The following is a 12,271-nucleotide window of genomic DNA, read 5'->3' on the forward strand; positions in this document are numbered from 1 at the left end:
GGGGTAGATGCTATTTACCCATACCTGCCAGTTAGCAGTAGGCTAACAGTGAGATAATGATCCAGAGTTCTTTCCTCAACTCCTATTCTTACACCAAAGTTACTAAAAGACCAACAAATTGAAATAAAAAAACCAGAGCAGAGCCTCTTTGAAGACTGCCACGTACAACGCCGACTCGTTCATACGTTGTGCGATTTTCCTTTTGCAGACTGCATGGCTTTTTTTCTGTATGCTTATGTGGGACAGTCGGCGTGCTTTGGCATCTGTTTTGGGACAAAATGGGGCAACTAAAGTTACATGTAGTAAGAAGATAAGAATCACAACCTGTAGACTTTGGGAGAAAGGAGAAAAACAGGGTCATGAGACATGCAAGAACATCAAGGCTACAGACATTTTTTTAACCACTTGAGGCAGGGTTTGATTTATACTGCTGGCATGTTACTAGAACACGTTTAAATGAATAATTGATTATCTACCCATTAGTGTGACACGTTTGTTGTAACTAACTTTGGATAATAAAACGTAAATATGGTTGTGCTTTCTCTTACGAGCATATCTCATCTCCGTGGGGTATTGCCCTGACCTCATCTTTTTCTAACCTTCACCGTTATTTACAACTTTGATTTTCCTGCAAGAAAATCAAACACAAGTGAATATTTAAAAAAAAAAAAAATCCTTAAATGCTTTGAATGTCTTTATTTTCTTTTATAAGCTTTTCAGCAGTACATGGCCTATCATTGCAAAATAATAGGATTGCATGAAATTTTGACATTGGTCGGTCTCATTGCATATAGGTGGGGTGAAACCGCTGCATCGTGGAAGGGACACACCCATGCCATAGCTCACAAGGCACTTTATATATCTCTTTCCCCCCCTCCAACTTTGTCCTTGAAGTACTGGGGACAGGTCATTCTCTTTTCTGTAGTACACATCAAATGCTGGCAAATAAACACACACTATGTTAAGCTGGTGCACTTGTATTGCCGTACTCTTCCTGTACAAGGCATCACAGGAAGAATAGAATAAGCAAACAGTAGACTGAGGGCTTTTTGCTTCTGTTTTTTTATTTCACAGTTTTGAGCAATTTCCCATATGTTCTAGAACCCGAGAGGTAACCATGCGTTGTGTTTGCCTCAACAGAAATACTGCTGACCCTGAAGGATTATAGGGTGCTTTTGTCTTCTGCTGACCGTGTTGACCAGCTGGAAACCTTCTCCGGTCTGAAGAGCTCCATCCACTTTGTAGTGTTCTTAGAGACTGGCCCGCCAGCAGCCAGCAAGTTCTGCCGGAGCAACTAGCGCAGCACTGCAAGTCTGATCTGCCTCCCGATTCCCAGCTGAAGCTGCTGTTGCTTGGGGAATGACCTCCTCACGTGACAGCCCCGGAGCATACAGACAGACGGCCAGTCTGTTCACTGCATTCACCTTAGTGCAACTTAGATACCTTCTGCAGAGTCATTACGGACAGACAAATTTCATGAACTATGTGAAATGAATGTATTTAAATGTATGTATTTAAGGAAAACAACAATGCTCTTTTTTTTTTTTCCCCTCATAAGTTGTTGACACTGGTTTTTAACCTCATTTCCCTTGGGTGATCAACCCAGTGAATACTTTTGCTACCATATGAAGACTTTTAGACTTGTTTTTTTTTTTTTTTTCCTCAAATCCAGAAATGTACATTTTTTTTATTATTATTATTTAGGGGGGGGGGAGGGGTGATCATGTGTGGAACCTGGAAGTCAATTTAATGAGTGTGGTTTGGAGCTAAATGTATCAAGAATGCCAAGTGCTTTGATCATTGTAAAGGCCAAGAAAGGTGATACAATGTTTGCAGACAAAAAATACTCTAATTGCGTGTTAAAATTGAAAAGAAAAAAAATACCTTAAGTAGGCAGTTTTTGTGAATTTGTTTTTGTTTAAATATATTTTTTAAATATGTCGGATGGAAAGTGTTGATGTTAATTTCACATCAAATTATATATAAAAAAAAAAAAACAGAAAATCCTAACTATTTGGCCCTCTCTACTGGAGCATTGGATTACAGTTACGCTCTCCATGAAGATCTGAAATAGGGATTCAAGTCTGTGTTTCCGAGTTACAGAGAGAGAATGCCTTTAGCACAAAATAACCCCTCTAGTGCTGTATGGTCCTTCACAGATGAATTAAACACGCATGCACTTTTGCTGGCGGTGTTGTCCATTAAGTAGACTGTGGTAGCATTAGTAAAAGTAAATTTGGCCAAGAAGGTGATAAACCGTGTCATCACAGCTGCATAACTTGTCCATTTGTATGTTTTTGTTTTCGCTTTTTAAAAAAAAAAACATTTACTTGGAAGAAAACCTTATTCAGTTCTCGCTCACGGCAAATGTCACTACAGGTTTCTTTTCAATAACAGGGTGGAAGACATTTTTTTTTTTGTACATTTGTTTATTTTTATGGTACATTAAAAATTAGCTTCTATATAAGCAAGCAATAATTTAAGTTGAGAAACATGTTTTATTTGTAATCTTTTGTTTTGTAAAAATGTGGTGTCAATTAAAAACAAAAACAAAAAAAAAAAGAGAAAAAAGGTACTTCAGTATTAAATAGGTAATTTCATTAGCATTGACTGCTAAAAGTGGCTTTTTATGGGTCACAGCGCCTTGGATAGAACTAGTGTGTAGGCTTTTTCTTCTCAAACCCTGTGATACTGCTTATGAATCGGTATGTATCCTGCAATGTGCAGCCACTGTAGAAAACATCATGACTTTGTATCTTTTTAGTATTTTTTTATGGAAACATATACAGTACCTAAATGTTTTGGAGGATATCACTTTAATATTTGTTGCACCCCACCACCCAGCAATGAGGAATTTGTCCACCTTCCCCCCCCCCCCCACCTGTGATAGGAGTATCCTTGCATAGGCTGCAGTCTGTGTTGCTAGGACTGCAACTGCTACAGATGATGGTTTTCATATCGGCTCATTCTCTGTCTGCCCAGATTTCCCTCATACTCACTAAACTAGGGGGGGGGGGCTAATTCCAGCCCTCAAGGGTCTCCCAACAGGTCAGGTTTTCAGGATATCCCTGCTTGAGTACAGGTGGCTTGAGCCACCTGTGCTGAAGCAGGGATATCCTGAAAACCTGATCTGTTGGGAGGCCCTTGAGGGCTGGAGTTGGTCAACCCTGGCAGAGACCTCATTCACTGAGAAGTGCCAGGGGTTGAGAACAGTCATTGAAGTGAGTGGCAGTAGTGCACGCTACTCATCTGGAATGTTTTAGTAAATGAGGCCATTGGTGTGTAAGTATGGCTTCATGCATGTCATTGGCAAAGAAGTGCATTTCATAATGCATTGGTCCCTATCCCTGGAGAGCTTTCAATCCTTCACACACAAGTCGCTGAATGTAACATGTATGAAATTGAATATACAAGTGTTTGTATTTGTGCGTGTATATGAGTTATTATATACATACTATACATATATTGTGTATTTTGTGTATATATGCCCAAACATAAAGCTATATATTGGATGTATAATGTATGTATGAGCATATGCACATGTATTTCATATAAAGACACAGATGAGAACAACTGTCTGTTTAAATCTGATTTAGACTTGTAGAAAGTGTGCAAGAAGACACGTATTAATGTTTCTCACTACTCACGGTCAGGGTCTAGTTATCCCAGTTTGTCAGGAACCTTTCCATTACTGTCCATTGGGGACATGCCACATCCAAGACCTTGGGGAGGCCAACTTCAGTCCTCAAGTGCCACTTCATCCTAAGGTTTTAAGGATATCCCTGACTGAGCCAGTGATTTGAAGCAGGGATATCCTTAAAACCTGGCTGTTGGAGGCCCTTAAGGACTGGAATTAGCCACCCTTGCCCTAAACCATTTAACCATTTGAGATTATAATTAAAAATATATATATATATATACACACACACACACACACACACACACCTACACACCTACACACACCTACACACACCTACACACACAGGGAACCATGTTAATGGTTTTGAAGCAAAAGTGGCACTGTGTGCTCATTTGCATGTCATTTCCCAGAATCCCTTGCTGCAGTGGAAGTGCTGGGTGATAATGGTGAAAGGCGGGGTTGCAGACATGTCTGACATGCAAATGAGCATACAGTAATATTTCAATTTGATATATATATATATATATATATATATTTTTTTTATTATTATTATTATTTTTTAATTAAGTAATTCCTAACTATAATGGTCACTCATGAGGTTATCTAAAGTCACAAGACACTCCTAAAATCAAATTGTGTACACTAGACTTTTTTTATTTAAATTAGTAAACACATCACATGGCCCTGGATTAAACACGGCATGACACACACCAAATACCTATTTGTTTCATTTTACTGCTCTCCTTTATTCATCTCCTACTCACTTCTGAGTGTGTGGCTGACAGTTGTGTTTGGATTAACATGCACCGTCCTTGGTTGATTCACGAAGCGGCCAGGGTGTGGGATGATCACAGCCGATAGCTCTCCCTATTTCGGGATTTTAGAGAACAGGACCAAGTCACCACCAGGGGCAGACAATCTTTTCACATACTAGCACCTTTAGGACTGAAATGCTTGAACCACTTTTCATTCTAGCCATTTGCAAACCTGAGCAACTGCCTCTCTCTGCATAAGCATGCGATCCGAATAAGCCCTTCAGTGGCCGAGGAGCCTGCAGGATATCAAAGAAGAATGTAGTAAAATCCCCTCTGCCAGTGAAGGGTTAAAGCTGGTCGCATTCCCCAAATACAGTACATGGACACTAAACTGTACTTGGCTTTATTAGTGTACCCTTCAAAAGGCGCAAAATTAATTTGGGGCGATGAAACCCAGCCGGTGGTCATGCTTTCTCTCATTGTGTAATGGAATGGTAAAAGCTGTACATTGAAACTCTGCAAATGGCTCTGTTAAATAGCCGTGAAAGAGTTGCATAGTAGGTGTGATTCGTAACTTTTTGCTTTTTTTTAGTTGTGCAATGATTAAGAATTTAGAATGTGTGAGACTTATTCTGATCATATTGATCACTTGATATAAAATAAGCCAAAATCATCTCCCTTTATCAGTATTTAGCATCCACTAAATGCAACAATGTCACAGGCGTGTAGTTTTTTGTTTGTTTTTTGGTGTGTTTTTTTTCTTCTTGTTGTATAGAACAAAATTGATCCGTGTTCTACATTTTGCTACTAAATGTGAAAGGCACATAATGTGAAAAAAAAATAGACCTAGAAATGCTTTCTGTGTCCATATACACCGTGTCATCTACTCTACAACTTTTCATGTATTGGAGTGGTTCTACACATTTTAAATGTGCATTAATTTTTAGTCAATGTCAATCCACTTTAAGCCTCCTTATCTGCCATTTGTCTGGCCATTTCCAAAGGGCTGGTTTGTATAAAATATATATCTATTTTTATTATTGTGGATCACACAGTCGGTTTTCCTTTGGGCTGCCTCCATATGATGTATAGCTCGATGAAAGATCTGCAGCCTTCACATGAAGGTGATCAAACCTTCTATCGAAAGCCGTTTTGCAGCATTTTGAATAAGGGGCTCTTTCCCTCGCTCCCCTAACAATTCTGTACTTACTCCAGCAGGTCAAACCAGCATTCGACTTCTGTCAGGCAACAGAGAAGGCCTTCGGTTTCAGGCTTGAGAGAGGGCAGGGAACTGCATATGCACATTCATGGAAACAGCTAGAGAGTGTCAAGGACCACATTTTAATACATAAATATGATGGAATCTAAAATAATTGATTTTTTTTTTTTTTTTAATTATACTGTTCTGGAGAAACAGTAGTTACGGCAATTACCAGCCTTTTTATATCCGTTTTGTCCTACAAGTGAATGCAGTGCCCCTGGTATACACCTTGGTTCATAGATATTAGTGCCTAATGTGCAATGTCCAACCTCAAATACTTCCAAAGTAGTTATTTCCCTGTGAACAACACACCTACCACTAGGAGGCTTTATGAAAGTTACCTATTGAAGTGGCGCTCACCTCCATTCCTCAAGACCCTCCAACATGTCGGGTTCTCAGGATATCCCTGCTTCAGCACAGGTGACACTGATTGAGCCTCATGTACTGAAGCTGGGATATCCTTAAAACCTGACTGGGGGGGTGGGGGGGGGCTCTCAAGGACTGGCTTTGAGCACCCCTGATTATTGTATCTGTTGTTTTTTTTTTCTTTATTTTTGCCAACTGCAATGCCTGCCTCCTCATAACTGAAAGGATGCTAGCTTGTATTTGCCCTATTCTATGCTCCGGCGGATTTATGCAGTGTTTTTGGCAGTATATAGTGAGATTATGTTTCTTACTACAGGTAAAATATGTGCAAGAAACTGCAAATGCTGACCTATAGCATAACGTATCGGCAATGCTTCATCCTCCCGTTACCTGTTGTCACTTTGCTTCATTAAAATATACACCTCCCCCCCCCCCTTATTTCTTTTCTCATTGTCGATCGTGTAGCAGAGAATTGTTCCAGGGGACAATGTGAAAAGCTGCTTAGGGGGACATGCAGTATGTCTGGCCCACAGTACGTGGCAATCTAAGCATTTTCATCCAGTAATGAGCTACATACTCGTCAACTTCATGCAAAGATCTTGAGTTATCTCCACTGCTTTAACCTTTTAGAAATAAAACAAAGCAGTCTTTTCCCCCTCACCAGTAGCCTCTTTGTCCTGCAATGACTTGTATAATGTACATTTTTAGCCTTCAAAGTTGATATGGAGTTGGTGTGTTGGAACGGGTGGCACAGCTCCACTTAACAAAACCCAAAGATATACAATCAGTTTTGAAATGCAACAAAAGCCATTAATTGTCGGGTGTGAATAGAACATATTTTTTAGCGTTTGTAACGGTAGTATGCTGCCTAAAAGCATAAGCATTGTCTGCACAAAGTTTAGCTGTGACTGGCTTTTTTTGTAACACCTTGTCGGTGCTGGAGAGGCCTGTAATGCGTTGCTAAGCACAAACTTGCAGGCCTCCGTAGTACTGACCGCGTCAACTAGCTTTTTCTCCCAGGTGTTTCTTTGGAGACTAAAACATTTTCTGTTTCTTACTACAGGTAAATAAAAAAAAAAAAAAAAAAAAGCTATGTGCAAGAACCTCAAAATGCTAATAAATAGCATAATGCCTTAGATCTGTTTTTAAGTCTTGTATATGCCTACATAGCAGTTTGATGTATTATATTTGTATAGTGTATTGTGTACAATTTTGGATAAGTGGATCCATCTCACGACATTATGTTTAATATGATGGACGCCTTTCCAGAAACATTTACATGTAATTCTTCCCCCCCCCTGTTGTGAATTTTATTTGTACAGTTCATCATGGAGTGGCATCTGAAATGTGTGTATGTGTGTGTGCGCATTTACATGAAAAATTATACAAGGGTAAAATAAAGCAATATATAAACTATGGTTCTTCAGGAGAAAGCTTACAGTATTGCAGGTCTTGATTTCTTTTTCCCGTAATAGAGTTCCCTCTAAACAACCCATCGTTTCACCTGCATTGATGTTTGTATTTCTATAGTGTGAGCAGTTTATGCAAAGGTAGATCTATTTAGAGAAATTTTAAATACATTTATGCAAGTTAATATTGCTTTGCTGATGCTATTTGCTTATTTGATGTCAAATAATGCTACTGTAAATAAAGAATTCTGTTATTGCATCAATTAATAAATTTTAATGCCTTTGGGTTTTATGATGGCTTTTTCCAGTTCAATTTCTTTGTGGACTTATGGTTGTCTTTTATGCATTTGCAATTTGTCGCTCACTATTTCAGCTCCCCAGGAAATAGACAGGGATCGGTTTTCCAGCTGTAGGGCATTGATATGTCAACATTAGCTTTAATTTTAACTGCAGTTAATATCTTCTTACCTGTACACATTACGACAACTGTAGGATTGAGGTCGACTGCCTCCAAATTTCAAGGCTATGCTACAGAGTTTTACCCATTCTGCTGCTTGTGTGTCCGTGATTAATAAATACTCTGCATCAGTCAAAGGTCTGAGAACACCTGATAAAGAGCTTGTTGGTTCATGAAACCTTTTGGTCACTATCTTCTGAAAGTGCGTGTGTGTGCGCGTGCGTGCGTGCGTGCGTGTGTGCGTGCGTGTGTGTGTGTGTGTGTGTGTGATATACACTCTGCCCAGAAAAAACGGGACTCCTATTTTTCGTCATCTTGTGAAAAAGACAATTTTCATAAACATCTTAGCAATTTTCTGTCACAGTAGATTATTACATTTAAGTATTTGATCATTAATAAATATTATTTGGAATTGGTGACAGCATGATGACCACATCAAGTGCACAATTACACAACGGTGCTTGGCGAAGATGAGAAGCACGTTTTAAAGTGCTTGAGACAGAGCAAAAGAATACGGTCCAAAACTCTTACATAAAATGTTTCCTGATAAAGGACGGTCGCTAGGAGGACTGAAAAACGAACTTGTAACACAACGTATTGTTCAGGAGTGGGAGCAGCTGGATCAATGTGTTTAATCGATTTATGCGATCAGACAACGGAGTTCTCGTCTTCAGGCGCGCGTTACAGCAGGAGGACATTTTAAACACGTTGAACTCATTCTATAGTAATCTTGGTGATTACGACAGTTGAACACAGTTACAAGTTACGAAGGAAAAGCGCCTATTTCTAGTTAAATGAACATTAACCTACCACAGTATGTGGTACTTGTTGACATCATACAGTGACTGCAATTTAGTGAACATCAGTTGATTATCTACATTGCGCTTCTTATGTAGTGTTAATCTACAGAACCGGCCTACAATCGTGCACATTTTCATGGGGATTGAACGAGAAATATAAGATATGATGGAAAAATAAAAGGTCCCCGCCCCACCCAAAAAAAAAAACTGGGATGCCGTTTTGTTTAACTACATTTTCTTTTATATGCTTGTAAATGTATACATTTTTTTAATCAATGTGTGTCATTTGAAGCACATTTTAAACACAGGATAATAGTACAGCTTTACAATCTTTCTTTGGGAAATATGGGGTAAGGGGGGAGGGGAAGGAAACTCTCGCTTCAGCTCAATTAACAAAATAAATTGGTAACAAAAGGTGCAAAAGGAGATCGAGAACGATTATGAAATTAGGGGAAAGCACACTCTTTTGATAGCACTCATTGTAAAGTATGATATGATGGAAAAAAATTTAAATAAAACTTTATATTTGAAAAAATTAAAAAAGGTTACAAGAAAACATTAATAAATGTGTATAACTAAATCTACCTACATTTTATATAAGTGAATATATCACTACGGTGATTAAACATATAAGACAAATAAGTATACGTCATTTATTTGTAAATATTAACATTATCAGTCTTACGCTACCTGTTTATAATATACAGGTTTTTAATTCTTCTAGTGCTGTACCTAGGGGCTATCCACTATTAACTGTGACCTATTGAGGGTCTAATTACTATTAATGTAATTTAATGTTAACTATTAGGATTTCCCCTCTGTTTCAGTTTTAGTTATTTATGTATTTAGCACTTTGGTCTTTCTTATATGTTTAGTCACTATAGTGATATATTCACTTATATATAATTTAGGTAGATTTATTTATGCACATTTATTGATGTTTTCTTGTAACCTTTTTTTATTTTTATAAATATAAGTAAAGTTTTGTTTTAAAATTTTTCCATCATATCATACTTTACAATGAGTGCTATCAAAAGGGTGTGCTTTGCCCTAATTTCACAATCTTTCTTTGGACCAGACATTGCTTTTATGATAGGCATTTAGAGGTAATATGTCTTGCTGATGAATAGGACAAAATCCTCTGATATGTCACTCGTACAATTAGGCTATTGTGTTGTGTGCCCATTTACAACAGTGACTGATGTCGATTTATCTAAGCTACCAATAAGTATCTGCAGTGTATCCTCCTACTTCTTATAAAGACAGATGTGATGTAAAGTACACAATGGCCAAGCCAGTGCAGAACTGTATTCTGATAGTCTTTGGGTTTGGTTAACCATACCAAATGGGTAGAATAAAAGGACAGAGACTGTTTTAAGAAGCGCAACCACCTTCACAAAGCAGAATTACCAATGACCTCTGCTGCATTGTTCGATGTGAAATTAGTCTAAAATCAGTACCAGACACCACGTAGAGATTTTAAATACACAAACTAAATTATAGCCAGTTATCTCTGTGTTCTCCTGTATATAAAATATATATATATATATATATAATCTAAGGAAAGAATCAATAGTGGAAAGTGTTTTTTTAATCTGATATTCAAGATAGCTTGAGGCCCATGAATTTTAGAACGAGGACCAGCAAAGATTTTTCCTGATCCCAAAGAGGTCCGCACAGTCTAATATTTGAAGAGTGAAGAAAATCTGCACTATTATTCTACTTCCAATGAGAACCGACAAACATTATCCATTTGGTTTACTGCTGTGCCATGTTTGTGCCAAATTGTGGGGATTAGCTGGATTCTACCGTAGGCACCTCAATAATGACAAGTTTCAGAGTAAGTGCCAGTAATAATCACCCACACACATTGACCGTTCTAGATTTGATAGTTGCCAAAAAGCTTTGCTGTTCTCTGGCCTCCTTACCTTTCTGCATGATAGGAGGAGCGCCAGATCTGCGAGCCGTACACGTTTTATTTTGTTTCCTGTGCAGTTTTTATTTTTATTTTCTAATATGATGGCAAAACAAAAAAATAGTACAAATGTGCCCTCACAAAGATTATTTAGAGAGGCATGTCCGGGACAATCTAGGCTATTCATTAAACTGTCTGTACCAATCAGGACAAGAGCAAAGAAAAATGAAGGCCATGGAATGGCAAAAAGACATAGGAAGGGACTCGCTAACCTCTGATATGGGTTATCAAAACCGCGTTCCTGTGATCACTCATTAAAGTAAATGCCAGTTGATGCGGGATTGCATTGTAACAACCCATTGGAGGTTAGTGAATCCTGGCACAAGAAAGGGAGTCTGAGATAGTGGCAGAGAAAGAAGGCAGTTTCACTTCATCAATAAACCAATTAATATATTCCATTAAGTAAAACATCTTGCTTTCAATTTTTCTGGGGGGTGAGAGAGGGCGTTTAGGGCAAACACCAAATCTTGGAAGAACAGTGATGCCATAGTAAAAACAATTGCTTTTGTGGCAGTCAGGGGGGAAAGGGGGAGGTGGTGTCAGTGTTAAACGATTTACCCAGAGCAGTGTTTTTTTTTATTTTAAATCTATTTAGTTGTGGAAACCTATAATTATATTATGAAATTCTGCAGAATCCTAACTGCTTTAAAAGCTCGTCTGAGATCAGATGCATTGTAAGGAACCCCAACCCTCTAATAGCGTGTCTGAGATCAGATGCATTGTAAGGAACCCCAACCCTCTCTAATAGCGCGTCTGGGATCAGATGCATTGTAAGGAACCCCAACCCTCTCTAATAGCGCGTCTGAGATCAGATGCATTGTAAGGAACCCCAACCCTCTCTAATAGCGCGTCTGAGATCAGATGCATTGTAAGGAACCCCAACCCTCTCTAATAGCGTGTCTGAGATCAGATGCATTGTAAGGAACCCCAACCCTCTCTAATAGCATGTCTGAGATCAGATGCATTGTAAGGAACCCCAACCCTCTCTAATAGCGTGTCTGAGATCAGATGCATTGTAAGGAACCCCAACCCTCTCTAATAGCGTGTCTGAGATCAGATGCATTGTAAGGAACCCCAACCCTCTCTAATAGCGTGTCTGAGATCAGATGCATTGTAAGGAACCCCAACCCTCTCTAATAGCGTGTCTGAGATCAGATGCATTGTCAGGAACCCCAACCCTCTCTAATAGCGCGTCTGAGATCATGTGCATTGCAAATTCTTCTGTGTTTAGTAGCATTTTCAAATAACCTGAAACACTGACATATAATGATGCAGAAGGTAATTACTTCATGGTTTCAATAGTTTGCTTCCATAATAAATATATAATAACTTTATTTTATGACGTGCTCTGGAAAATAGCTTACATGCAGTTGTAAGGCAGATGTAGTTATCCAAATACATCCTGGTCTGTTCTTTTTAAATATTCTAGTTGAATGGAGGATCTATGACATCAGGTACACTATGGATCTGTTTATATAGGGCACACTCCCTGCAGACCGTTAAGTGCTTGTAAAGACTTACTGTCCAGCATGTGTCTGTCATGTTGGAGAAAGCCGAGACTTGGATTTCAGAAAGAGAGATTCTTTAGTCTTATTCGTACGGTGCCTT

General features: G+C 38.6%; 1 protein-coding gene across 4 annotated transcripts in view; it reads left to right on the top strand.

The window, feature by feature from the left end:
- Nucleotides 1–7,728, top strand: part of NCOA2 (nuclear receptor coactivator 2) — a 213,215-nt gene extending 205,487 nt beyond the window's left edge. For all 4 annotated transcript variants that reach the window (XM_075583705.1, XM_075583726.1, XM_075583711.1 and 1 more), the window contains one exon: nt 1,141–7,728. In XM_075583705.1, the coding sequence (XP_075439820.1) occupies nt 1,141–1,152 (12 nt within the window). In that variant the 3' untranslated portion in view covers nt 1,153–7,728. The remainder of the gene's footprint in view (nt 1–1,140) is intronic.
- Nucleotides 7,729–12,271: the final 4,543 nt, after the last annotated feature.

Source organism: Ascaphus truei, chromosome 2 (assembly GCF_040206685.1).
Source record: "Ascaphus truei isolate aAscTru1 chromosome 2, aAscTru1.hap1, whole genome shotgun sequence".
Taxonomy (NCBI): Eukaryota; Metazoa; Chordata; class Amphibia; order Anura; family Ascaphidae; genus Ascaphus; species Ascaphus truei.